The sequence below is a fragment of the Stenella coeruleoalba genome (assembly GCF_951394435.1).
Source record: "Stenella coeruleoalba genome assembly, chromosome: 9".
Taxonomy (NCBI): Eukaryota; Metazoa; Chordata; class Mammalia; order Artiodactyla; family Delphinidae; genus Stenella; species Stenella coeruleoalba.
In genome coordinates this window covers 50966973-50992452 of record NC_137155.1, presented here as the reverse complement: position 1 = coordinate 50992452, position 25480 = coordinate 50966973, and the positions used below count along the sequence as shown (strand labels likewise).

Sequence of the window (25480 nt, the reverse complement as noted above, 5' to 3'; positions counted from 1 at the left end):
TCCTTCTTCTGGGTTTTTCCTTTTTTCTTGAATATGTGATCTTTGTTTTAAAGCTTTGAATCTCATTTCAGCCATCATCAGGAACATTTGGAAGATTGAATTGGTTCCCTTTTCTCCTCTTTATATTTCTCTGCCCTTTCTACTTGGATAGGGAAGTTAGAAGCAGCAGGGAAAGCCAAAATGTTGAGTATTTTAGCTAGGATTTTTAGGATATGTATTGGGGAACAGTATCTAATTCTAACAACAAGACATAAAGTCAGCAATGCTGGGGAGAAGAGGTGTGGGGAGGGATGATTAGTAACGGAATATTTATTAGAAGAAAAGAAGAGAGGATTAAAGTTTTTTTTGTTTTTTTTTTTAATCAGATTTTACCTGAGTAAAAATACAGTGAACTGAGTGGTATCTTGCAAAGGGTGAGCAGGACAACTTGATTATTTTTCTATCATTGTGACATCTGTGTAAGATGCATGGGCAGCTAGTTTCCTGAGGGCAGGGGCTGATTTCTCATTTGGTGTGTCTCTTAGTACAGTTACACTAGGAACTCTATAAATCTCTGCCAAATTGGTATTTTTTTCCCATAAAGTGGGTGCACCAGATATGATTGTGTGTGTGTGTGTGTGTGTGTACTATAAATGTAGAGTCATTTTTCAAGGTTTTCATTAAAACACCCTTACAGAGCATAACAGACACAAAGATATGGGGTCCATATCCTCTTTAAAGGAGAACTTGCTGCCTAGCTACAGCAAGCATAGCTATATGGTCACCAGAATGCATCTCCGTCAGCAAATAGGGATCTGGTTCAGCTTCAGGGACCCATCTTGAATGAGGTCGTGACTTTCCACAGGCATCCTGTATCTGGTGACTATGTGAGGAGGAGGTATAAAGGCCTGGACATTTCTGGTGAACACAGGGCAAATCTGGGGCTAGGTTGGCCGAGGCTTTATTGGCCTGCATCACATTTTCACGTCCTTTGTCCAATCCTGCTTTCTTTTCATTCCTTTCACCTAATAAACATTTCATTCCTTTTACATAATATGCATACTGTAGCCCCAAACTCCACCTGGAGAACCCAACCTATGGCATAGTGTCATAAAGATTAATTTTATTTTTTTTAAAGTTAATTAAATTATTTATTTATTTATTTATTTTTGGCTGCATTGGGTCTTCGTTGCTGTGCACAAGTTTTCTTTAGTTGCGGTGAGCGGGGGCTACTCTTCATTGCAGTGTGCAGGCTTCTCATTGCGGTGGCTTCTCTTGTTGTGGAGCATGGGCTAGGTGTGCGGGCTTCAGCAGTTGTGGCTCGCGGGCTCTAGAGCGCAGGCTCGGTAGCTGTGGCAGACCGGCTTAGTAGCTCTGAGGCAAGTGCGATCTTCCAGGACCAGGGCCCGAACCTGTGTCCCCTGCATTGGCAGGTGGATTCTTAACCACTGCGCCACCAGGGAAGCCCAAGATTAATTTTAAAATGCAATTTAACCCTTTAATTTAATAGGGATTTGTTATCTTTTAGGGAAGTTACTGTTAAAATATGGGGTTCTGATTTACATATCCAAATATATCAGACATATACCAGAAAATCAAAAGATTTTCAGAGTTCAGAGGGGAAAAAGATAACCTGGTATAGCAAGAATTTCTAGAAAAGTTAACTTTGGATGAGAAATAAATTGAGTTCATAAAACTGTAGCATCCTTTTTGAAGTTATTAAATCCTTGACAAAAGTTTCTTTTAAAGTTCAATGCAAGGGACTTCCCTGGCAGTCCGGTGGTTAAGACTTCACCTTCCAATGCAGGGGGTGCGGGTTCGATCCCTGGTCAGGGAGCTAAGGTCCCACATGCCTCAGGGCCAAAAAACCAAAAAAAAAAAAGCATAAAACAGAAGCAATATTGTAACAAATTCAGTAACAACTTAAAAAATGGTCCACATCAAAAAAAAGTATTAAAAATAAAATTCAATGCAAATATATATGTATATGTATTTATCATTCTCACTATTGTAGAGTAAAAAAAAAAATTGAGTATAATTTGCTTAATGTAGATGACTGTATTACTGTTTTCTGGTATTTGGATCCCAACCCCTGCAGGAAGATTATACCTCCCTTCCCTATTAAACTAGGGCATGGCCTTGTGGATTGCTTTGGCCAATAAATTGTGAACAAGAGTTACTTGTTTTCACAGCAGCATAAGTTGACCTGTCTTGACGGACATATCCCAGATTACTTAGTATCCAACTACTCTAGAGAAAGCCAGTGCTACCATGTGTTTTTCTTTTGAAGACTCCTTTTATGATTCATACTCACATGCATGTTGTATGCATGTATATATGTATATTTATGTGTGCACTATACTTATGTAGTACATATGCTGTTTTTTAACCTTTTTAAAAACTTACAGAAGTTAATGCTACCATTGTTCCAAATCAGTAAATGTAGTTATGTACCAAAGTTTATCCACATTTTAAAATTCATGCACCCTTTGCATTAGTATAAAAATCCCGTGCTTTTCTTTGATATCATTTTAAATTTTGGATAAATTTAAAATTCTTAATAAAACAACTTTAAATAATGATTATTTTAAAATATTAAACACTTGATTCTGGTTTTTTAACATTTTAAAACTACATGTTTTATCAATAAGGGCACTAAATCAGCTTGCTTACGACAAGTTTTTGTATCATACATAGCATCAAGGGTCAAGTACAAATGTGGTCACCTTCTATGTCAAGAATGGTGTTTGCTATGTTTTTCTTGATACAAATTATTACAACCAACTTTATATGTTGATTATAATAATTACGTGCTAGGCCTACTAATTTATTTTGAAGTAAATATTGAAATGTTTTGCCCAAAATTCTCCACTATGACTTTCTAACAATTTTTTAGTGACTGATTTAAAATTTAAGCTCCAATAACTTCTATTAAATTTTGCTAAGACTGACTTTCAAATGGTATTTTCAACCACAGCATCAGGAAAGCACTTCCTGAATTCATCCCAGACAAACTCAGTGAGACTTTATTCTTTCTCTTGAAATATTTTTTAGTAACCTTTTTATGGCAAATTGTACAGTCAGGAAAATGAAAAGATATTTTTAGCTCTGATTCACTGAATATATAACTAGATTTTGGTATAAAAGTTTAAAACATCATGAGGAGCAATAATGTTGGTCTTCACTTCTTGAAGTTTCAGAATTCATATTCAGAATATCAGCTATATCTGGCAAATATGTCAAGCTCCTGGGAAAGTTATTATCTTGGCAAGTTTGCAAGTGTCTAATGATGGAGAAAGAAAAATAAAGCAGTTCTTTTTCCAGGGTATCTTTAATTTAATACTCATGCATGGCAAGGAATTAAGCACATTTCCTTTGTACATGGATTGAGCAAAAGCAAGTAGTGAAAGAAAAGAAAAAGAGTGATGATTTACTCTTTGGTAAATTTTTTTTTGGTCAGATAAGCCAGCAATTTGACTTTTGACTGTAGATGCTAAAAAAAAGATACTTTGGAATCTCTACTTCATTTTAACTTTTGGCGGTACTCAGAATACAAGAATTCATGGTTTTTTTTTTTAACCCCCTCTGTGATCTGAGGTCTTTTTATTCTTTGCTATTAAAAGAACTACTTCAAACAAAACTTTTACAATTTTTTGTGGATCCTTAACAATACGTTTCACTACTCTTCAATTTCTCATGCTTCAGAGCGTTAGACCCTGTAGGTAAAAACTTGCATTAAAAAAAATAATGTTGGTGTGATCCTTTTACTCACAGAGTTTGAGGAAACCTAAACTATCTTTGCCCCTTTATGTACTATATTGAAATAATTTAACTTAATGAAAAAAATAGATCTTACCTAAATGTAAGTACATTACCTTGTAATGTACTTATGCTGCAGGTGTGCCACAGGAATAGCAATATAAGTTGTCTCTTTCATCATATATAACAAACATACATTTCGTATACTTCACTGTTTGTCAGGACTTTCCCCGAAAGCTTTATCATTCTAAATTATTTGTATTCCCACCAGCCAGGGATTTAATTGAAGCTATAAATGAGCTTTACATTTGTGGTATAAACTTATCTTTCAAACTATTTCGCCCGCTCAAGAGATTTTGATTTGTCCCATTTTGGAGTCTGTAGCACACAGCTCTTGTTCCATAAATAATCAGATATTCATAACCATGTTTAATAACTCTAAGGTATTTTGCATTGTAAAATCTTAATAACATTCCTTCTAATACATCCTTCTGTATTTCCTTGGGGAAAAAAAACACCTAAAGTTGTCACTACTTGGTCAAATGATAGGAACAAAGCTATAAATGTTTCATTTAAGGTAAGAGAGAGACTATTATTGAGTTATCGTTCTTATTTCCCCCCTGGTCATCAGTAAGCTCTTGAATAGTGAATACTGTTTATCCATCTTTATACATTTGCAATACTTTACCCACTATAAGTTTGAAAATATATTTTGAATATCAGTTGGTATGCCAAAAAAAAAGACAGGGTGACAACGTTAACAAGTTATAATTGTTTAATGTTTTCCTTGTGATTATGTGTTCCAGAATTACTATTTTTAAAATGAAGAATAACATGTAACATTGTAAATCAACTATACTGCGATAAAAAATAAAAAAAAAAACATGTACCTGAAGCTCATTATACAGTATATTTCATAAAGTTTTCTGAAACACACACATCTGGTATGATCAGTCCCTAGGTGGGTGTTACTCTTAACCCTTAGAACCTAGATTATAAAAAAGGCTTGTCTTTTCTACTTTGTAGCCAGAAAAAGTTATTCCAGGATAGCCACCTTTGATTCCTCTGTCTTCTCTCCCTCTGTTTCTCCTCCCTCTCTCCTCTTTTCCTCTGTTTCTAATCTTTTCACTCATGTTACTTTTACCTTATAATTTCAGGATCTCTCATATTTCCAGCAGGGCAGCTCCAGAAGGGTTTTCAGAGTTAATATATTCCTGAGAACTATTCCAGTTCCTTTTTTTTTTTTTTTCCATCTCATACTTTGACTCCAAAAAATTTTTTGTGGCCCACTTTGTTAACCTTTTCTTTTTCAAATTCTTGAGGATGTTGGATGATCAGAGCTTTCCATTCTTTATACCCATTGGCCTTTTATTTTTCCTTTTAAACGTGGCTTCAGAATAGCATGAAAATCTTTTTAAAGTGTCTATTTGACTCTGTTAAAATTTATTATATGTTTTAGGCTTGTGAATGGTGTGCCAGAGGGCATATAAACCATGCTGAGTAGTCTTTCCTTCACTGTTTCAAGAGAGCACGTTTATACAGTCTTCTAATGCAGTAATAGCATTTGGTTCTGTAGAACCACAGTGTTCTTCTTCTAGAAGATTTCCACCATTTTTGAAACTTCCCAAATCTATACTTTCAATTTATTTAATTTAAAAAAGGACTATCATTTATACCCCCCTATAAGTATTATGAAGTGATATGGACATAGATATATGGATATAGATATGTGTTTGGTTTATGAATTACCCCCTACAATATTGAAACTACTTCAGACACTTGAACTACTGGAAAATAAATGTCTGCATTCTCTTTATGTGAGAAAAATGACTCATGACAGTCTTACCGCCTGGGTAGACCTATACAATCTCTCTACCCATAGTGTCATTGCCAGAAGCCAAATAGTAAGTTTTTTGTTTTAATGGAAAAGATCTTTCAGGTTGCTGGTTTTACACAATGGGAATGTGGTTGGAAATGCTTCCTGTTCCAGTCACCATCCCCAGGCTGCCCATGCATTTTAGATTCGGAAATGACAGCTGAAACCAATTAGTTAGAATGATGGGATCACTAAGTCACATTTAGGTTTGTTATGTCCCAAAAGGAGAAAAATACATTACATGATAAAAAAAGAATGACTAATTTAATTAGGAATAAGCCAAGGCAGTGTGATTACTATGAGAGGATTTTTATATAGTATTAACTGTTGTGTATGTTAACTACCCTTGCCCTCCCCAGGAAATATGTGTGTGGTTTACTGGCAGAATTTCAAACATTTCCTAAGTGGCGTAAAAACAGGTGAAAATAAACTAACCTAGAAATAGGCTTTGGAATATATAAAATAAGTCTTTACAAGAACAGTAGAATATTTGAGAATATTCCATTTAAGAACATGATTTTGGGTATATGGAACAGATTGGAAGACCGTATTTTCTCTATTGTCATACCACGTCCCATGATGCAACTTAAGGCACAGTAATCATCGTTAGAATTTTTATTTCTGAGGGAAGAGATAGTACGTTTGTACTTGTTCATGAATGTCTTGTTTTTGTCATTAAAGAAAAGGGATTTCAGTGCATTTGCAAAAAGCCTAAATAACATTTAATAGAATACTTACAAACTTTAAAATAAATTATTTTTTAACCACTGTTTTAAAAGTGGGTCCCTGTGGTATATAGCGGGTACAAACCTTCTCTATAAAGCATCTTGAACGGCTATGGTTTTGTTTTAAAGGGGAAGTTGATTAATATTTCTTTCCATTTTTTCTCACTAATGAACAGTGCTTATGTATTGGAACTCACAACATTAAAATTTTATTAATTATGATTTGGGAATAAATAAATGAGTACTATAAAGCTTAACGGAAAAAAATGCAAAGTCGGTTTAAGCCTGTGGACTTCGTATAAAAGCAGTTTGAAACTAGCTGCTCAGTAATTTGATGTATTAATTCTTACAGCAATGCAGTCTGATTAAAACAGAGATTGTAGCCAGAGGAAATGGCATTGACTGCTGTAGAAGAAAGGAGGGCTCAACTTCTATAAGTTTTCTTCAGTTGCCTCTAGCAGCAGCTATTCCCCAGTGAATCACACAACTTTAATGAGCTACAGGTGAAACAGATTAAAAACTAAAACCATAGTGAGTTCTACCAAAATGCGCAACTATTCTTAAAGTGTGGTTTTAGTTAGAGTGCATGTGGTGTGTCCCAGACATGGGACAATGGTAATAAAGGTGACATTAGCCAGTAGTAGATTAAGCATAACAAGTAAGCGTCTGCCACACTTGCTGCCTTGGAGACACGAAAGTTGCCATCGTTGCCATTAATTTTGGGACCCCGTGTGGTACCACTGAAGAGTGGAAATAATTGCTCTTGTCCTTTAGATATTTGCAGATTTCTTGATTTGCTCTCTTACCAGTCAGAGTACTATTTAAAGGTTTTTTATAATGGGTCACTTACTCATTATAAGGAAGAAATTGGAGTGTAATCAAACTGAGATGAGGACCAGGGAGCTCCTTAAACAATCAAAGTCAGTCCGGAAAAGGCGGGCTCTATGTTTTTATGCTTTCAAGTTGTACATGTTATCAACTAGTTCTTAACATATCCCATCTTTTTTTTTTTAAATCACGTGTTTTCACTTAATGTTTTTTGTTTTATAAGTCTTTTCATTAATTTCAAAATAAAAGTATAGCCGAGGCTTGGTATTTATTCATAAAATAAGCCTATTCCTTAAGAAGAAAGAAATTCAGAATTAGTTTTATTATCTTCTGGAATCTTTCCATATTCTTATTCTTGCGAAGCAGTTTTGTTTTTAATGTTTTAAAAATTACACTAAGCCTGAATATACTGACTCTTCTCTTGCTGTCAAAATGGAAAACTAAATGAAAAGAAGTAAAGAATGTGGAGGCTGTGTGTAACATAACTGCAAAATGAGGATTTCTGATGGTTATCCCCATGGAAAGACAGCCTTATTTTTAGCCTAGATGCTGGAAAATAGGGCTGTGCTATTTTCAATGTCATATTTTGTCAGTGCTTCTGAAAAACATCAAAATTAGCTGACAAATATTGTAGACACCATGCTTAGCATAAGAGACTGGAAAAAATGCATGTTTTAGGGAAGGGGCTCTATTTAGATTCCTGCTTAATGAGAAAAGTCCAGTCTGAAGACCAGTGCTAATACAAAAGCATAATTTCTCTGAGGAACTTGATATCTCTTGAGTAAGAGGTCTGATCATTTGAAGGGCCAAAAATTGGAAAACCTCACTTCATGGATGATACATTGATTAAAAAGAAACATAAGCACATACTAAATGATGACGCCTACTTAATAATTGACTTATACTTGTTTCTGCCCAGGAATATGGGTAAACTTTCATGTCCAAGAGCTTTTCTGACTCTGTGGTCTTCAGAGAGCCTTTTTACCAGTGGCTTTCAGTGGCAGTATATTGCTTCTTTTCCCTCACCCAAAGTCAGTTTCAAAAAGAGTAAGGAATGGAGAGTGGAAAATATGAAAAGGTGAATGTCATGGTCCAGCTAGTTTCTCATCTTTTTCTTTGGCTGGACTTTCTTTCCTGGTACTCTTTTGAAGGGCTGTTCTCCACTCAGGCCTGTTTCGAAATTGTCATCATATCTATAATTTATCTTTGTAATTTCCTTTTATGTCTTTCTCTTTAAGACTCATGGCTGTGTACTGTTAGTCATGCAGTTCTCAGGTCTACATATGATTGAAATTAACAGATTCTACTGTGTGAAAGTGCTTATGAGTAAGAAGTCTTTTCGATATTTTGTGGTCTTTCTGTATCCTGCCATTTTACGAAGAGAGATCTGTCTCCTGCCTTCTAAATTGATCCAGCCACAGAGTAATGAAATCAACATGGAGAAACCTAAGCTGTAAATGTGGCTCCTTTACAGAGAATGTTTATGTTTAGGGTGTTACGGTTTCAGATACGTTCTTCAGATTCCTTCCCCTTGAAACACTCCTGCACCTATGTAAATTCTCAAATAAATGCTACTTGATGGGTAATCAACAGTGAGGAAGGAGGAACTTGATTTTGAAAGAAATGTATGCAAGTGTGGGGACTGAACCTTAACAGCTCCTTTTTACTGTCACTCCTCTTGGTCTGCAAATCTAGCCACACTTGATGGCTTCGTTTAAAACCATGCACTCCACGGAAGACTGATGAAGTATTCTTAGGGATTCAGGTATAAACCTGTCAGACACAAGTGCTTCTGAAGGCCTTCCCCTGAAGAACAGCAGCAGTGAATAAGATAGAGTGAACAGATAGAGTGAATAAGAGGGTGTAGGAAGATGAAGTGAGGCGTAATGTAGTGAGGGAAAGAAGCGATGTTAGCCAAGAGCCAAGATAGAGATTGGAGGAGGAAGAGTTACTGGGTTTGATCTATAGTCACCAGGCACCTAGTCTAAAGATACTCCTTTTAGTGTTAGAACAAGAAATAGAGATGAAGTCAGATGGACCTGAGATTATCTGTGTCTCATCAGTGGATAGTGATCTGTTGATCATGTGCCATAGGGGCCTTCTGTTCAGAACTTGTATGCGTAGGATGACTTTAAAAAATGGAATGACAGAGAAGTACCTCCCAGCATTTATTGTTAAGTTTAGTTCTGTATTTCGGGACCAGTGCAAATCATAAAGGTCACATAAGCCAATGAGTTGAACTAAGGAGATAAGTTAAAAAGAAAGAAGAGATGTGATGAAATTTGTAATTTAGGCACATCTAATGCAGTTCCAGGCATAGTACTGTGTATTAAAAAAGAGAGAGGGAAAAGAAACAGTTTTTAATGCAGGTAGAACAGAAGTTTGCTAGGGTATAAAAATAAGACCTTGTACTACCTCTTGTCTCTTCCTCCATTTGAGATTCTCCAGATTCTTGCCCCTAATCACCCAGAGCAATCTGAGGTTAATGGTGTGTTTGCTAGAAGTAGTCTCAGAGGTTGTATGCAGAGAGCTGTGGAGTTTGAATGAGAATGTCTGGGCATGTAGACAGGAAGAACACATATATAAGGATGAAATGTTACTTCTAAGAGTTCCAGTTTCCTGATGGTATTTATCATTCCATTTTTAATTGCAGTCCTCCCAAATATCCCTTCCTACTCTAAACACACTACAGAAAATCATCATCATCATCATCATCATCATCATCATCATCACCTGTAGCATCTACCATGTACTGGGCAGTGTAGTAAAACCGTAATGGATATTTACTTATTAATTTTCACACTATCCATATGAGGTAGGTATACTAGGATTATCTTCATTACATAGATGAAGATACTGATACACAGAGGTTGTGTAACCTGTCTAAGGCTACACAGCTAGAGATAGCCATGCGTGTATGCATACACACATTTTCATGCTATACAGCTAAGGAAATATGAATCTTAAAATTTAAAAGGTTTGGAAAAATCTTTATTAAATTTCCCAAGATCTCATTTCTGGAGAGGCCTCCTTCCTTTAATTCATGTTACACTGTCATTGGGCATGCATACATACACGGAAGGATGTCATGTGTACCATGAGCATCAGGAGCTTTTTTCCCCATTACTGATATGTTTCCTTCCTCATAGTTTAGTGGGGTTTTTTATTTGTTTGTTTGTTTACTTTTAAACAAAAAGCTTGAATACTTTAATCTTGGAAAAAAATTACAATAATGCACAAGTATGTAAAAATCCACAGAATGTAAGCTCTATGCGAGCAGAGACTTTTCTTATTTATTTATGCACAATCGGCATTTAATACGTTTATGTCAAGTATAAAATATGGTGAAAGTTGTCCCCAACACCATTCCACTTCTTTAAGCATGTGTAGCGTAAGTTTATTGGGCACAAAATTAAACATGCTTTTTAACTGTTACTCATATCCTTTATAGAATTCTTATTTTTTTGTCAATTCCATTTGTTGGTTTTTGAAAGAGGTAAGCTAAACCCTTCAAGATTTTGTGAAATTTTCAGTTTCTTCTTTTATTTTGGTCAATATTTGCTTCACAGTGATATGCCATGTTGCTAGGTGCATAAATGTTTAGTACTTTTTCCTTGAATTCTAATATGTCTAATATTGATATGCTGATTTTTTGCTTTTTTATTGATATTTACCAGTATAAATATCCTCAAACGTAAATAATGTAAATGTGTAATATATAATATGATGTATTATTTCTTTATTTTCAGGTTTTGTGTTATTTTTTGTTGTGTATATTTAGCTTGTGTGAGTTTGATTTTGTTTTGTAAACTGAAAATATATATTTTTAATAGGAATTTTAACATGTGGCTATATGATTATTGTTATGATTGGGTGTACTTTCTATTTACCACTTTATTTGTTGTGTGTGAAGCAATGAGCAAATTACAGTTCTTCCCCTCATGGGTCTTATTGTATAATGGGCAGTATCTTAAATACTACCTTATTTTTGTGTATCATGCTATTGATTAAAAACTGCTTTCTCATGTACTATTTTATTTAGTTTTATTTATTTATTTAATATCTATGGAGTATAATTGCTTTACAATGTTGTGTTAGTTTCTGCTGTACAGCACACAAAGTGAATCAGCTATATGTATACATATATCCCCATATGCCCTCCCTCTTGAGCCTCCCTCCCACCCTCCCTATCCCACCCCTCTAGGTCATCACAGAGCATCGATCTGATCTCCCTGTGCTATGCAGGAGCTTCCCACTAGCCATCCATTTTATATTTGGTAGTGTATATATGTCAGTGCTTCATGTACTATTTTATATGTTCTTCAGAAATCTCTAGGGAAGGTGTTAGCCTTAGTTGAAAGGACAGAGAGGTTAATTGTATGGAGTTACAAAGTGGCAGTTTGGGATCCAGAAATCAGTCCTCAATTAATTAAATGCATGAAATAAAACTTTTATATAGTCAGGAAAAACTCCATGGAACCCATTATAATTATATTTTAGGCTCATTTTTAATGAGCTATACTATATGTAAAACTGTTTCCACCTGTATTTATTTAGTTCTTCTTTGCTGTCATTGACTGGACCAGAGAGACAATAATTTCCAAATCAAATGTAGTTTCTGTCCTCATGGAACTTGACTTTCATTTGGAAACTAAACACCTTGGGTGTGGTGCAAGATAAAGGCAATATTGTCTCAAAATATATCTAAGAGCATTTCTTCTGTCCCATCTTCTTTCCCTTTGTTCTTCCATTGGCTGACCTTTTTCATTCTCTATTCAGGTGTTACTTACAAGTAATGCTTTCTGGAGGCCTTTCTGAAATCTTTAGACCACAATAAGTTCCCCCACTGCTATGTCCTCAAACATTACCCAGTACTGTTCTTAATATACAACATACTCTACTGTAATTACTGACATGCCTGGTTTTTTCCACCAGCATCTATTTCATTGAATTCTATGCCTTTAGTGATTAGTGTAGTGCCTGGAAGATAATAAGTACTCAAGAAATACGTGATGAATAATGAATGAATGCTAAATTCTGCTTTGTATCCTTGGGAGTTACCACCTGGCATGCAATAAAAACTCAGTAAAGGAATCTGAACTGTTGTCATCATGGCTATAGCCATGGTACAGGTTCTTGAAGGTATCAAAAACTTATTATTCCTGAATAATTGAAGCCTGATAATGGGGCATGAATAATCATGATCATTGGCTTTTACAGAATGATTAAATGTTTCAATGTCACAAATCTTACAGTATCCTCCAATAAGATTAGAAAAATTTATATAGCAACTCTACGTGTTTTTTTCCAAGTTTTATGTAACTCATAATATAAACAGAAAAAGCATTAAAAAGAAAATATATAATTGTGTGCAAATTGAGCTTGGGATATTTGAAGGAATAACAGCATAAGTTGCTATCTAGGGATATTCCTTTTAAGTTATATCTGGATGTATTTGTCTTAATTTATAATTTTGAAAGTATTTGTATTGATTTATAAAGTAAATCTTTATAAAGTTTTGTAAATAAATATTTTCTCAAATATATTCAAGAGTTCTGAGAATCTGAAAATTATTTTTTAGTGAATATAGTTATGAAAAACTCAAATAAAACCAATGATTAATTTTACTGTAATGATCTGTTTGTAGTATTTTCATCTCATATAACATAAATAATCATAACCTGCGTTTCCACTTGGAAAATACAAGATAATTGAAATTGTAATTGGATTGGTTAATTGTGTGTGTGTATGTGCTTTAGTTTTTTTAAGTTAAGGCTTGTATTTTTAGGTAGGGTTTTTTTTTTTTTCCATTTAAGAGATGTATGTTCAATGAGGAGAAAATTAGGCATTTAACAAAGTAAAAAGTTGTGGATATGAATTCCTTCTAATACACAGATATGTTTAATGTAAGACAGAACCTAGAGGCAAAGATAATGATTCGATTGTGGTTAAAACAGGGGGCGGAGGAGCATGCAACTGCATACACTAAAAAATCCACCCACTTGCCCTTATATTTGCTTTGTTCAGAAAGTGATGATGACTTTGAAGTAAAAAAATATTGATTCACTGTGTTACAGCCAGAGGGATGTTAATACATTTTTCCCTTTTTCTTCTAGCATACTGATTTATGTCAGTACATGGACAAGCACCCTGGGGGGCTGCATCCAGATAATGTGAAGGTAGGAAAAGATCTTTTTAAGTCAAGGGTTAGCATTCTTCATGTGCATGTTTTGAGCGAAAATCTAATCTCTCTACTATAACTTAAAAAAATTGTGTAAAGAGAAGTAATATTGAAGTGAACCATAGTCATTGCTATGGTTTGACATTGGAAGCCATGCTTTGACATTAAATATTTTCACTGTGGTATTATTATTTAGACCTTATCCTGTTTTTTCTTCATGGAGAAACATTTGCCAGTAATGAGTAAAATCCACTGGAATCCTGTCATAACACTGTTTTCAGAAGAGGGGAATCTCCAGTAGCTCTAGCTTGGAGCTCCATACTGCAGTACCAATTGGTTTCAAGATAAAGTACTATTATGATCCAAAACAGTGTTGTGGTGAATTCATGGTGCATATTTTTCACTTGTTTGTACAAACAGATAAAAATGGTTTTTCCTACTGCTTTTTTTTTCATTTCTTTTACCAGAAATTGGATTACTTTGTATAAAAAGAGCTAAGTTTTTCTAAGATTTGACCTAGCAACCATCTTGGGAAATTGTCCAAAAATTTCAAGCTTAAAACAGGAGATTCTTTCTTGGCATATGTTAGGGAGTTAGAAGATACCAAAGTTTATCTGAAGGCTAAACTTATAAATGTATTTGAAGTAAAATTATTTGTCTCCATTTCATCCCATTCATTATCTGCACCTTTCTTGCAATGTGGCATATTTTTTCGTCTGTACTTTTCCCTTTGCTAGGAGAGATATATTTGCACCTATGGTATTACATGTGTTTATTTCATTTTGCTTTATACAAATAATATATATATATAGTATAAGGTTTTTTTCCTCTTAGAATATGTCATAGATATCCTTTAAAATCAATACATGACTATGTAGTTCAGTCTTTCTAATAACTGCATATTATTCCATAGTATGAATAAACCGTAATTTGCAACTGTTCTTTATTCATGGATCTTGAGGTTGTTTCCAAAATGTTCCTATTAAAAATGATTCTAGAGTAGATATTAGTATAAAACCTTTATACTCATTTCTTTTGAATATCTAGTTAATGGGTTTTCTTTATTAATTAGAGACGTGATGTCGGTTTTAATGAATTTAACTGGAACCTTTGCCCACAAGGTTGTAAATTACAGAAGGACTGTTTTTCTCTACATTCCCTAGGATTGACTAACCAGTCATTTAGATTTTTGCCATTCTGATGAATAAAAATGAAATATTTTTTATGTTGACATTTTCTTGACTGCTAGTGACATTGAGCATCTTTTCATGTCTCTTGACCACTTGTAATTCCGCTATTACAAGTTACCTGTTCTTATATATTCATTTTTCTATTGGGTTGGTTTTTTTCTTTAATGAATTATAGGTGCTTTTTAATATGAAATTAATAATGAGGGTTTTTATGGTGGTCATCTATGTTGTACAATTTTAAAATGTAGGAACTTGTAGGAAATCTGACAAAACATTGTTTTTAAAATAAGTAATAGAGTCAATATGGTACTTACAGTATTTGTTGATTTTTTCATATATCTCCTTTTTTGTTGTTGTGATTTTTTGTTTTGTTTAGATTTCTTTTAAATTGTTTGACTATTCACTTTTCTTAAAAATCTGTATCCATTGACATAGGTAGTTTTTTAGTGGTTAGATTGGGCAAGAAATTTTAACAGATGAAGAGATTTGTTTTTTAATCTTGTTCATGTTCAAATTTAACTTTAAACATTAGTTTTATAATTAATACATAATTCTTTCTTTAACATTAAAACATCTCAGGGGCTTCCCTGGTGGCGCAGTGGTTGAGCGTCTGCCTGCTGATGCAGGGGGCGCGGGTTCGTGCCCCGGTCCGGGAGGATCCCACGTGCCGCGGAGCGGCTGGGCCCGTGAGCCATGGCCGCTGGGCCTGCGCGTCCGGGGCCTGTGCTCCGCAGCGGGAGAGGCCACAGCGGTGAGAGGCCCGCGTACCGCACCGCAAAAAAAAAAAAAAAAAAAAAAAAAATCTCAAATTGTCTCATTTATACATTTAATGTTCTCTTCTTAGGGTTGATTGGGTTCACAATCAACAGTACAGTACATCCTTATTCCTGTTTCTCACTTTATTTTTATTTATTTATCTATTTTTTAAATTAATTTTTATTGGAGTATAGTTGCTTTACAATGTTGTGTTAGTTTCTATTGTACAGCAAAATAAATCAGCTATACATACATATATATATCCCCCTTTTTTTGGATTTCCTTCCCATTTAGGTCACCACAGTGCATTAAGTAGAGTTCCCTGTGCTATACAGTATGTTCTCATCAGTTGTCCATTTTATGCATAGTATCAATAGTGTATATGTGTCAACTCCAATCTCCAAGTTCCTTCCCCCCTCCCCGCCCCCTTTTCCCACTTTAGCCTGGGGAATCTGTAGAGAGGCCAGCTAGTGGAAGCCCAGGGCCTACCAGCCTCAGTGGAAATCAGAGGCTACTCTGAGCTAAATTTGATTTCCAGACTTTAAATTCAGTGACAGGATTAAGATTAAAGAGCTGGCCTGAGCCTTTTCAAAAGACCATGGCATCACTGGATTTCCATTATCCTTGTTTGGTCTTTTACCAACACTGTGTGTCATGAGTTATGGGCAAGTTTGTTGGTGAAATAAAGAGAGCTCATTCCACAAAGCATTGCCAGTATCACTGGTGATTTTTGTAGCCTTTGTAAATTCTGCTTCATCCGTTACATTTTATTTTTCCTTAATCTCTTAATGGTCATGGAAAGATTGAGCTTCTAGGTTACTGGTTTTCAGTTACTAGGTTGCACTCCTTGAAATTGTGTTTCAACAGCTGTTACCCAAGTTTTGCAAGCTTTTCTTTCACCCTACGATCATTCCTCGTACTTAAAATACTTAGTGTTTGCTACCTATTTCAAGTTCAGGTTGTACTGGGGCATTAAACAAGGTTTATTACTGCAGGAGCTCATACCTCCTAAGGTGTGGTGGAAACTCACTGGTGAATGAGATGTGCAGTTAGCATAAATAATGTCACCGAAATTAGATATGATGCCAACACTGAGTCTAGATATTAGTCATATGGAGCAGGAACTACTCTCACTAAGAAATTGTTTCACATGGTTACAGATTGATACTCTACTACATTTTTGCCTCCAAAAGTGCATGATGTGATTTACCTCTTTTTATACCTTTCTGAATAACTGAAAGGCAGTGATAGGTGTTGGTATATAAGTTTCCATTTCCCCATACCTATTGACGTCTTGGCTTTTTGAGGTTTTGCCAAAATGTACTGGATTGTCTCAGTGCTTGGAATATTTAAGTGCAAGAAACTTTGGTCATCATCAAAGAGGTCTTCAAACTAGGCTCCACAGCAGAGTCATCTGTAAAACTTTAATATATATATATATGAGAGACAGGGCCTGGACTGTGGTGCTTCAGAAAACAGGTATCAGACCCATGCCTCAAGGTAGAAAGTTGTAAGCGTCTTTGTGGAGAATCTGATCAGTCCAAGAGAACAGACCTAAAGAATCTAGGTGATTCTACAATGAAGACCCCAATTGACAAATAAGTAACTCAGAGGAAGCAAAGTTGCTTGCATTGATTACACAGAGAAAGAAAGAAAGAAAACTTCAAAAAAATTATCAATAATATTCTCCAAGAGGTAAAAGAAAATAGTACATCTATAAAACACAATGCTATGTTATTTTTAAAAAGGAGAAATTAGTGGACATGAAGTAGCTTTGGAAATTCAAAATATGATGACAGAAATTAAAAACAACAGTAAAAATGGAAGAAAAAGTTGGAGAAGTTTGCCAGAAAATAGAGCTTAAAATACAAATCTGAAACATGAGAAAGAAGGTATCAGAAAATTTAGAGTCCAGTCCAGGGGATCAACCATCTGAATGACTGGAGAAAATAGAGAGGAGGGAGTCATTAAAGCAATAAACATTAAACTATACTTTTTCCAGATGTGAAGAATGTGAACTTCAAGATTAAGAGGGTCCATTAAATGCCCAGAACATTTAATGATAATAGATAAATGATAACATTTATTGTTGCAAATTTTCAGAACACTGATTTCAAAGAAAGATCCTACTGAAAGGGAACAGGTTTACTACTAAAGATCAAGAATTACAGTGGTGTTAAACTTCAACAGCAGCACTGGAATGGAGATGGAAGTGGGACAACAACTTGAAAATTCCAATGTAAAATTGTTTCCAATCTACAATTCTATACAAACTATCAATGAAGTGTGAGAGTAGGATAATTATTCTCAGGTGTTCAAGGAGTCGAAAAGTTTGCATACCTTGCATCCTTTCTCAGGAAGCTACTTGAAGATGTACTGCACTATAACTCAGGGAATAAACCAAAGCAGAAAAGAAAAGGAAACCAGGTAGTAGAGGCTACCACAAAAGAGAGATGGATATCCTCAAGACAATGATGAAAAGAATCCCAGGATAACAACTGTGCATCGAGCTGAAAGGGTAACCAGTCAGTCTGATTGGCGCAGGTCAGAAGTCTCCAGGAGAGATTTCTAAGAAGATGAAAGGGTTAGATAGAATACCAAATGTGTTTGAGCAGATTTATAAGATGGAAGAAGAATTTGGTGTCGAATTAGCGATAACCACAAAGAAAATTCAACAAAGGCAAGCAAACCAACCAACAAAAGAACTAGATAGTTACTAACACCAGGAAAAACAATTATTGTGCAGGGGAAGAAAGTAGTCATATAAAACTTAATGGCTCAGCTGTAAATAACATTTACATGATTATAATACAGTACAATATTACGATCAATATGTAATATTATAAAATGTAATATGTAATCAATATTACATGTTGATGTAGTTAGAAAAACACTTCTTTAAGTGATTCTGCTATAGCCAGGCTCATTCCAGGATTAGCATCCTAAAGCAGTCATCCATTTCAGCTGCCACATTTTATATAAAGATCAGAATCATTGAGATTAAGAACTTGTCAAAGAGCATTTTGATTCTTTGTCCAATGTTCTTTTCCTTACATTGCATGATTCATATATTAAATTACAGTAATTAGCCTGTTTACCTGACTTTATATGTACTCATTCACATAGATTTTTCATCATTTTCATGTTGAAGATAATTTTTATACCTTCTCTGAGGGTATGGGAAGTTAAAAAATAGAATGCATCTTGTTAATGCCTGTGTTTTGGCATCTGAATTGTAGTGCATGAAAGCAAACAGCCCTCATTACCATGTTGGTTTCCATGGGAGGCCACTCAGCTAATCATGCACTGGCTTTTCTTCACAGTTTTGTCTGCTTAGAGACAGTGCACTCCTCCAGGGTTACATTTAGGATCTGCACTGCAGGTGAAATTATTCTCAAAGAAGTCTGACTATGACATAGTGACAGATGTCCCATGGGTATTTCTGTGTGATGGATTAACATTTTTTTTCATGTGGTGATACTTCTTGTCACTTAAATCGATGAATGCAAAATGAAGAACGTAAGAATAATATTTACTAAGTTAACAACTGTTCATAATGCTGTGCTAGATGCTGATTAACAAAAAACAACAACAGTTGAGCTAAAATAAGACCTTGTAATGGTTCTCTATAAATGTAAGATGTGAAAACCAGGTGAGATAAGCAATTATCTTTAAAAGAGCATGTTCTTGTAATAACTCTGAAGCTCTGCATTTGGTTAAATAGTTCATAGATCATTAAAGGATAGGAATGTAATAAATACTGAATATTTATTATGGTGAACAGAAGGAAAACATAGCGATCAAGTCCTTTTGCTTCTAGATTTGACAGTTTTGACTTTTGGTTTCATCACTATGCAGCATGACAGTATATGGAAATATTTTAAACATTCATCTTGGATTATAAAAATGTACATATCTGTTTAGATTTCATATATACTTGTTTATTGTGAAAAGGTGGGTTGCCACGCATCTGAGAATTGAGGCGATTGTTCTTTACTGTGAATCAGGTAGACTTGCAAGTGTTACAAAGGTGATGCATCACTGAAGAATGAGGGGGAAGAAAAGAACAATTGAAAGAGTACATAACTCATGATTTCATAGTAAAGCAGAGGCTAGTCTATGGTAATTTTGTATTAAATCCCAGCAAAACATCTGTTAAAGTTTTATCTTTCATGCTGTATATTCCTTGTAAGCACTGGAATAAACTCATAAGAAAAATTGTCAATGTTAACGAAATTGCTGTAATCACTTTGCTACTTTAATTGCCCACAAAATGTGTCTGTTCTCAGTATGGCCTTCTGAAATAAATATTCACTATTAACTAATGGTCTGTATTATATCAGTTTTAGACAAATGGGTAATTTTAGCAGTTAATTACTTAGAGGACAATTTAAAGCCTGAATCGAAAGCCTGAGGACATTGGCCTTGTTGTAAATATTTATGATGATTAAAGGTATAACAGCCAATTGTTAGAACATGATAATTGGTATGTAGGAAACTGGTTAGAATTTTGGGCAGAAGGTAGTTCATTTTTGCCCCCTTTACAAACCATTCACTATGAATTTTCTTGGGTTTTGACTGTCATAGCTGAGTTGAAGGCAGACTTGTATTGGAGTTCTTCATTTTATAATTCTCAGTGACTTACAGATTGATCAGTTTTTTAAAAAATGACCATAACAGTCTAAATTCCCTCTTCAGCTTTTCATGTGTTCTTTAAAAAGTGATAAGCATGAGAGACTGAAAATTAAGGTTCATTAAAGAAAACAAAGATTAATTGATGCTGTCTCCAGCTCATATCCAGAAATATAGGTGCTTGAATCTTATTACCATGATGACATTGGGTCTTCCTGTGTTTTTATGTAATTATCTTCATTGCCATGTCATCTTAATGACTTTCCTAGAAGATTTTTTTGTAAAAACATTTGTCTTTTTTTTTTTTTTTAAAGAACTGTAATCCAAAATAAAGTAATTCTGAATTATCTGCCTTGTTCTCTGAAGTATCTGAAATTCTTTGGACATAAAGCTGAGTTTTATTTTTTATCTCAATATCTATATTAATTAAGAAGATATGAGGATTATTAAGGTTGAAAAATTGCTATTTTTCCAAGAACAAGCAGGTGTATTACAGTCAGAATAATGTTATGCCAAATTAAGACTGTCTCATACAGATGGCACTGAGAATTGATTCCTGAATGAGACCTTCTAATGTTGAGATAGAAAATCAGATAACACCTGATTTTCTCCATATTTTGCGTTAGAACTCTCATTTAGCTGGTAATGATTTCCTACTATGCATTACAGTGAATATTATAGAACCTTTCATTATTCTGTATTTTGGGAAATACGGTTATTTCATGGAGCCATTCAAGAGTGTTTTAAAAATTTGACACCTAGTCTCAGCACCTGTCCAGTTTTCTTTTGAGCCTTTTCATCCTATTTTTGTTATAACAAAATGATTTTCCATATCTAGACAGTGAAGGATTAACAGTAAAAGAAGGTGAAATTCATGTGTCAATTCATATTGTGTTGGATGTTCAGAGAGGGTCTGAGTAGTGAATTTCTGGTTAAGATGTGGGGCGTGCGTTCCGTTGTTTAGAACATGTCTTTTGTATGCTTGGCATCATCTGCTGATGTGCTTGTTAATGATTTGAATCAGACAAAGGAATCAAGGCAGCTAACTGAACAGCCCACTCTTTCCTAGCGGTGCTTTAAAACCCAGATTGAAAAGAAATCACCCCAAAGATTGATGAAATACAGATAGTCGTTAGAAGTATGCCCTGTGATATTTTATTTGTTAGATGGAATTACCCAGCTTGGTGGGGCAGGGGCGGTGGTATCCAGTGGAAATAGGACAGATACCCTCCTGGGTTTCAAGCTTCAAGCCATTCACCTTGCCTCTCTCCCGTTTAAGATGGATCTTGCACTCGACCCCTTTGTTTGCATGTTTTCCAAGACAAACATGAGGACCCAGGGGGGAAATTAGCTGAGTAACAGAGTATGTACACGCTTCCAGGGATTTTTCTGAAAGTCCTAGACAAGTTCAGCCTTCATGTGAGTAGCCAGTACATTTCATAGATATTTTCTCATTAATATATAAATCCCTGTTACTTGAGATCTCTCTAAGAAGATGCAGAGAGAGAGAGAGGTTTATTGATCATACCTATCAAACTCAGAGTCTTTACTGCATTCCATATGAAACATATTTTTCTCTATTGTATAGCTTGCAGAAGTGATCTTTCTCTAAGACTCTTACACTCAAGATTCGTCACCTTTGTCAGTTTTTCAGTCTGCATCTGTCTCTCTCAATTTTAAAAAAAAAGTTGCATTGGCCTTATCAACTGACATTAAGACAGTTCATGTTGATAGTGTTTAAGGTGTTACTTTAGGCAATAAAACCATTTTAAATTCTATTTATTCCTTTTCATTGTGTGTAAAAAGAATGGCCTGTAGTTGGGGGAGTGTTGCATACATTCACAAATGAAGTTGAACAAATATTTGTATTTCATGCTATTTCTTTTTGGTTCCAAAAAGTGCCTATCAGTAAGGTCAGTTGTATACTTAATATTATTATATTATTAGAATTCCTTGGAATAAGTGTTTCAGTTTTTCTCTTGGAAAATTATGTTGGGCAACTATTAAAGCCAGTAGCTTAAATTTGATCATCTTGTTTCTACTCAGCTAAGGAATATTTCTAACACTAGTTTTAGGCTGCTGACCAAGTTTATTAAATGGAAGTTTCTCATCCTCAGCCCTCCCCATTTTCTTCATCATACATACAAACTCTAATAACTTGGAAATCTACTAAGTATTAGTATACTAAGTATTATAATATATTGTATATTATTATATAATATTACATATTATTATAATATATTAACATACTAAAGAAGCTAATGTGCTTCTTTCAAGGAACATGGCAAAACACAGATCTGTTTTACAATCCCCACTTGACTCCTTGTAAGTATCCCAGTTCTGGTTCCCATGGCTCCAGTCAACTTGCTCACTGTGGGCATCTCGGTGCCTAGAGCAACACCTTGTTGATATCCACCATTGTATTGAGGCAGGAGGAGAGGGCAGAATGGGAGGCCAACTTAAGGATCACAGAAAGCGTGCAAGAGCTTTTTCCCAAGAGTTTGCCCAAGTATTTGAAACTCTTATTTTTTGAGTTATTCCCTTCCAGAAAGTTATCATCTTTAAGAATAGAATATTAATGTATAAATAACATAGAGATTGAAAATTAAATTTTTGTTACATTATTTAGAAATGGTGGAACATGTTCCATATCTAAGACTTATGAGGGAGTAGAATGAAGAAGCAGAAAGTTAAATGAAAGAACTCAAAAAGGGCAAAACGTGGCAAGACAAACTGTCCTTACTACTCAGATTTTCTAAGACCCAGATCTATCTGTAGTACAGGGCAAAAAGGACACATCTATGACCTGATGCCCTGTCATGAATGTTTGTGTCTTACACTATCCCAGTAGCACACTTAATACTGTCAAGTGTGTCCAAAGGGACAAATAAATTATACCATAATGTTTTACTATCTGGGCTTTTATTTCTATCTCCCTTATATCTCCATATAACCTTCTTAGTATTCTTTTGAAAAAATTCAACACATAAAATTGCAATGATGTTTTGTAAAATATAAACTATTTGGGAATGTATTATGTACATTGTATTACAAATTATGATTTGATATTTGCATTAGGTATTTGCAAATTTGAAACTCAACTAAATGAAATGAATCATTCTTTTGAAAGTTGAAGAAGACCTAGTATTGCAGTAAAATCATTATCTGATGCATATTTTAATGTATTTTTACATTCAGTAGATATTTTGAGGACTCAAATTTTCTAATTATTTTTCATTTCTAGAAAGTTTGATGCATGAGTAATTTAATGTTTGTGCATCCTGTGGATTTTTAAATGATGTGGTGCTAAACATGGAGCATATTATTTGATGCATGTATTAGCCATGTACAACTTTGGTTTATTTGCCAATGTCACATTTTCTAGCCTTGGATCCACACAATGTGTAACTACTTTAATCAAATAGTATACATGGTTTTTGGGTAGCAGTATTTTAAATTGTGGGTGTCAGAGCAAGACAAAAATGGGAACTGTCTCTACTACCTCTACTACACTTGCTGTGGGTCCCTTTTCCCAATTCATTTAGTTTCTCTGAGCCTTTATTTCTCTATCTTTGAAATAAAGATAATAGTATCTGCCTAGCAGAAGTGTTGGAAGGATTAATTTACTGGTATTTAGTAAATGGCAGTTATTACAGCTGCTCAATTTGTAGAGTCCCTTCTACTTCTGCTATTCATAAAATGAAAGGATACAGTTTTACAGCATGAATGAATATTAAGGGCATCTGAGACAATCTCATTTTTAAGGTGAAAAACCTAAGATACAAAGATTTAAACTTGGTCCCCAGGTGACAGAAAAGTAGCTTAACTAACTCTCTTTGTAAGAATTGCTGCTGTGCCATAAGGCATAGGTTGCATTGCTAATCACTCTAATAAGCCCTAAGAGACCGTGGACATCCCTTGAAGATAGTTGACCCAAGCCTGGAAAATCTGCAAGATGTTCACTGTGCTTAGTCTCATATTAAATGGAACCACATTTATTAAATAATGCCTGGATTTCAGACCATTCATGGAATCTCATGACTGTAAGCATTGAGACAAAGAGCATCTGATCATACATCTTTAGACTTTGACGGGGGTGGAGGAGTATAAAATTTGTTGCTCACTGCAAGTGGCAATAATTCTTTTGAGTAACAAATATATTAAGTCCAATGATGTGTGTGTGTGCTTTTTACCAGCTTGCTCTAAATGTTTTGATAAAAAGCCTTATCTTCATATTCTTTACCTACTTAAAGTCTAAAGAGTTTCAGAAGGGAATAGAAGGAGTATTAAAGGATATTCCCAAGAAGTATATGCCATGGCCCTGAGAATATGAGCTGCTTTCTGCGGGGGATGGCAAGACAACGTGGCTATAGATAGATCTGCTGCTGGTAGAAGTGTCCCTGTTCATCGTATCGTTGCTATTTAAGGCATTTTCCCATGGGGATTCTTATTGCAAAAAGTGAACATATTCGAACTAGAGTATAACTCTTCAGTGATCATACTGTAGGATTTGAAGATATCTCCTTTTATAAAGTTGAATAGAATATCCTGAGGGGACAAGGTATTCTTATGAAGACCTTATGGCTACTACGGTAGAAAAATAAGAAGATAGAAATGAAAATATGTTAGTTTATCAGCTTCAGGACATAAAGCTGTCTTCTGCCATGTTATTTATTTCTAAGAGGATTTTAAGTAGCAAAAATAGACATTCAGGAATCATATGCTCATTACATAATATGCTAATTGAGGCTTACAAACTTGGGTTCACTTAATCAGAGCACTTTGATTATATTGGGTGTATAACTGTATCCAGCCATGCGTTTAGTAAGCATCAACCTCATTTAAGATAATGAAGTGTAGTGGAAAGTTCACAAGTGCTGTGTGATGGTTGGATGACTTTAAGTTTCTCATGCTTTTAGAACTTTAGTTTTCTCATTTGTTTAAAAGAAAAGGAAAAATACAGGATTATAAAATATATGTAAAATTACTTAAAACAGCCTTTAAATGAATGTAAGCCTTCAATTAGTATTACTCTCCCTTCCTTTTTTCTCAGTACCCGAGATTGCATTGATGTTCACCAAGTTTTATTAGCGAGTAGCAAAGCTGATTTTTACTCTTTCTCTGCATGTGGCCCCCTCTTTGGTGGTCCTTCTTGTTTTCATAGTATCCTCTGGTTTTCACAGAGATCAAATATAGCTTGTTATGTGGTGATTTATACAACAACCAAGTGAAGTGGCTTTCTGAAAAATTTACATGGGCAAGTTAGATACTTGCCTATTTGCCTAAAGGAAGAAATGCCCAAGACTTGCCTTTCTCAAAACACTCCCAAAGAATATTCCATGGGACATTCTATTAAACTCAGTGCTAATTCCTTGTGGCCTTCCCACCCCTAGCTAGCAGTATATTTTCTGTTAAACACATTAAAATGTTATTTCTAAAACACCAAGTTTACTAATGGTTTCAGTGAAGTATACTGTTGCCCCCTTGCCACCATTACTATTATGATGGTGCATTGATCATTTTACTATTTCATATATTGTCTTCTTTTCATTTA

General features: G+C 34.7%; 1 protein-coding gene across 10 annotated transcripts in view; it reads left to right on the top strand.

Annotated features, from left to right (window-relative positions):
* The window catches only part of CDK14 (cyclin dependent kinase 14), a 591667-nt gene that overhangs the window by 279676 nt on the left and 286511 nt on the right, over positions 1–25480 (top strand). For all 10 annotated transcript variants that reach the window (XR_013829689.1, XM_079931296.1, XM_079931294.1 and 7 more), the window contains one exon: positions 13284–13346. Coding sequence is in view for 9 of the 10 variants with exons in the window: in XM_079931296.1 (XP_079787422.1) it covers positions 13284–13346 (63 nt within the window). In the remaining variant the exon portion in view is untranslated. The remainder of the gene's footprint in view (positions 1–13283; positions 13347–25480) is intronic.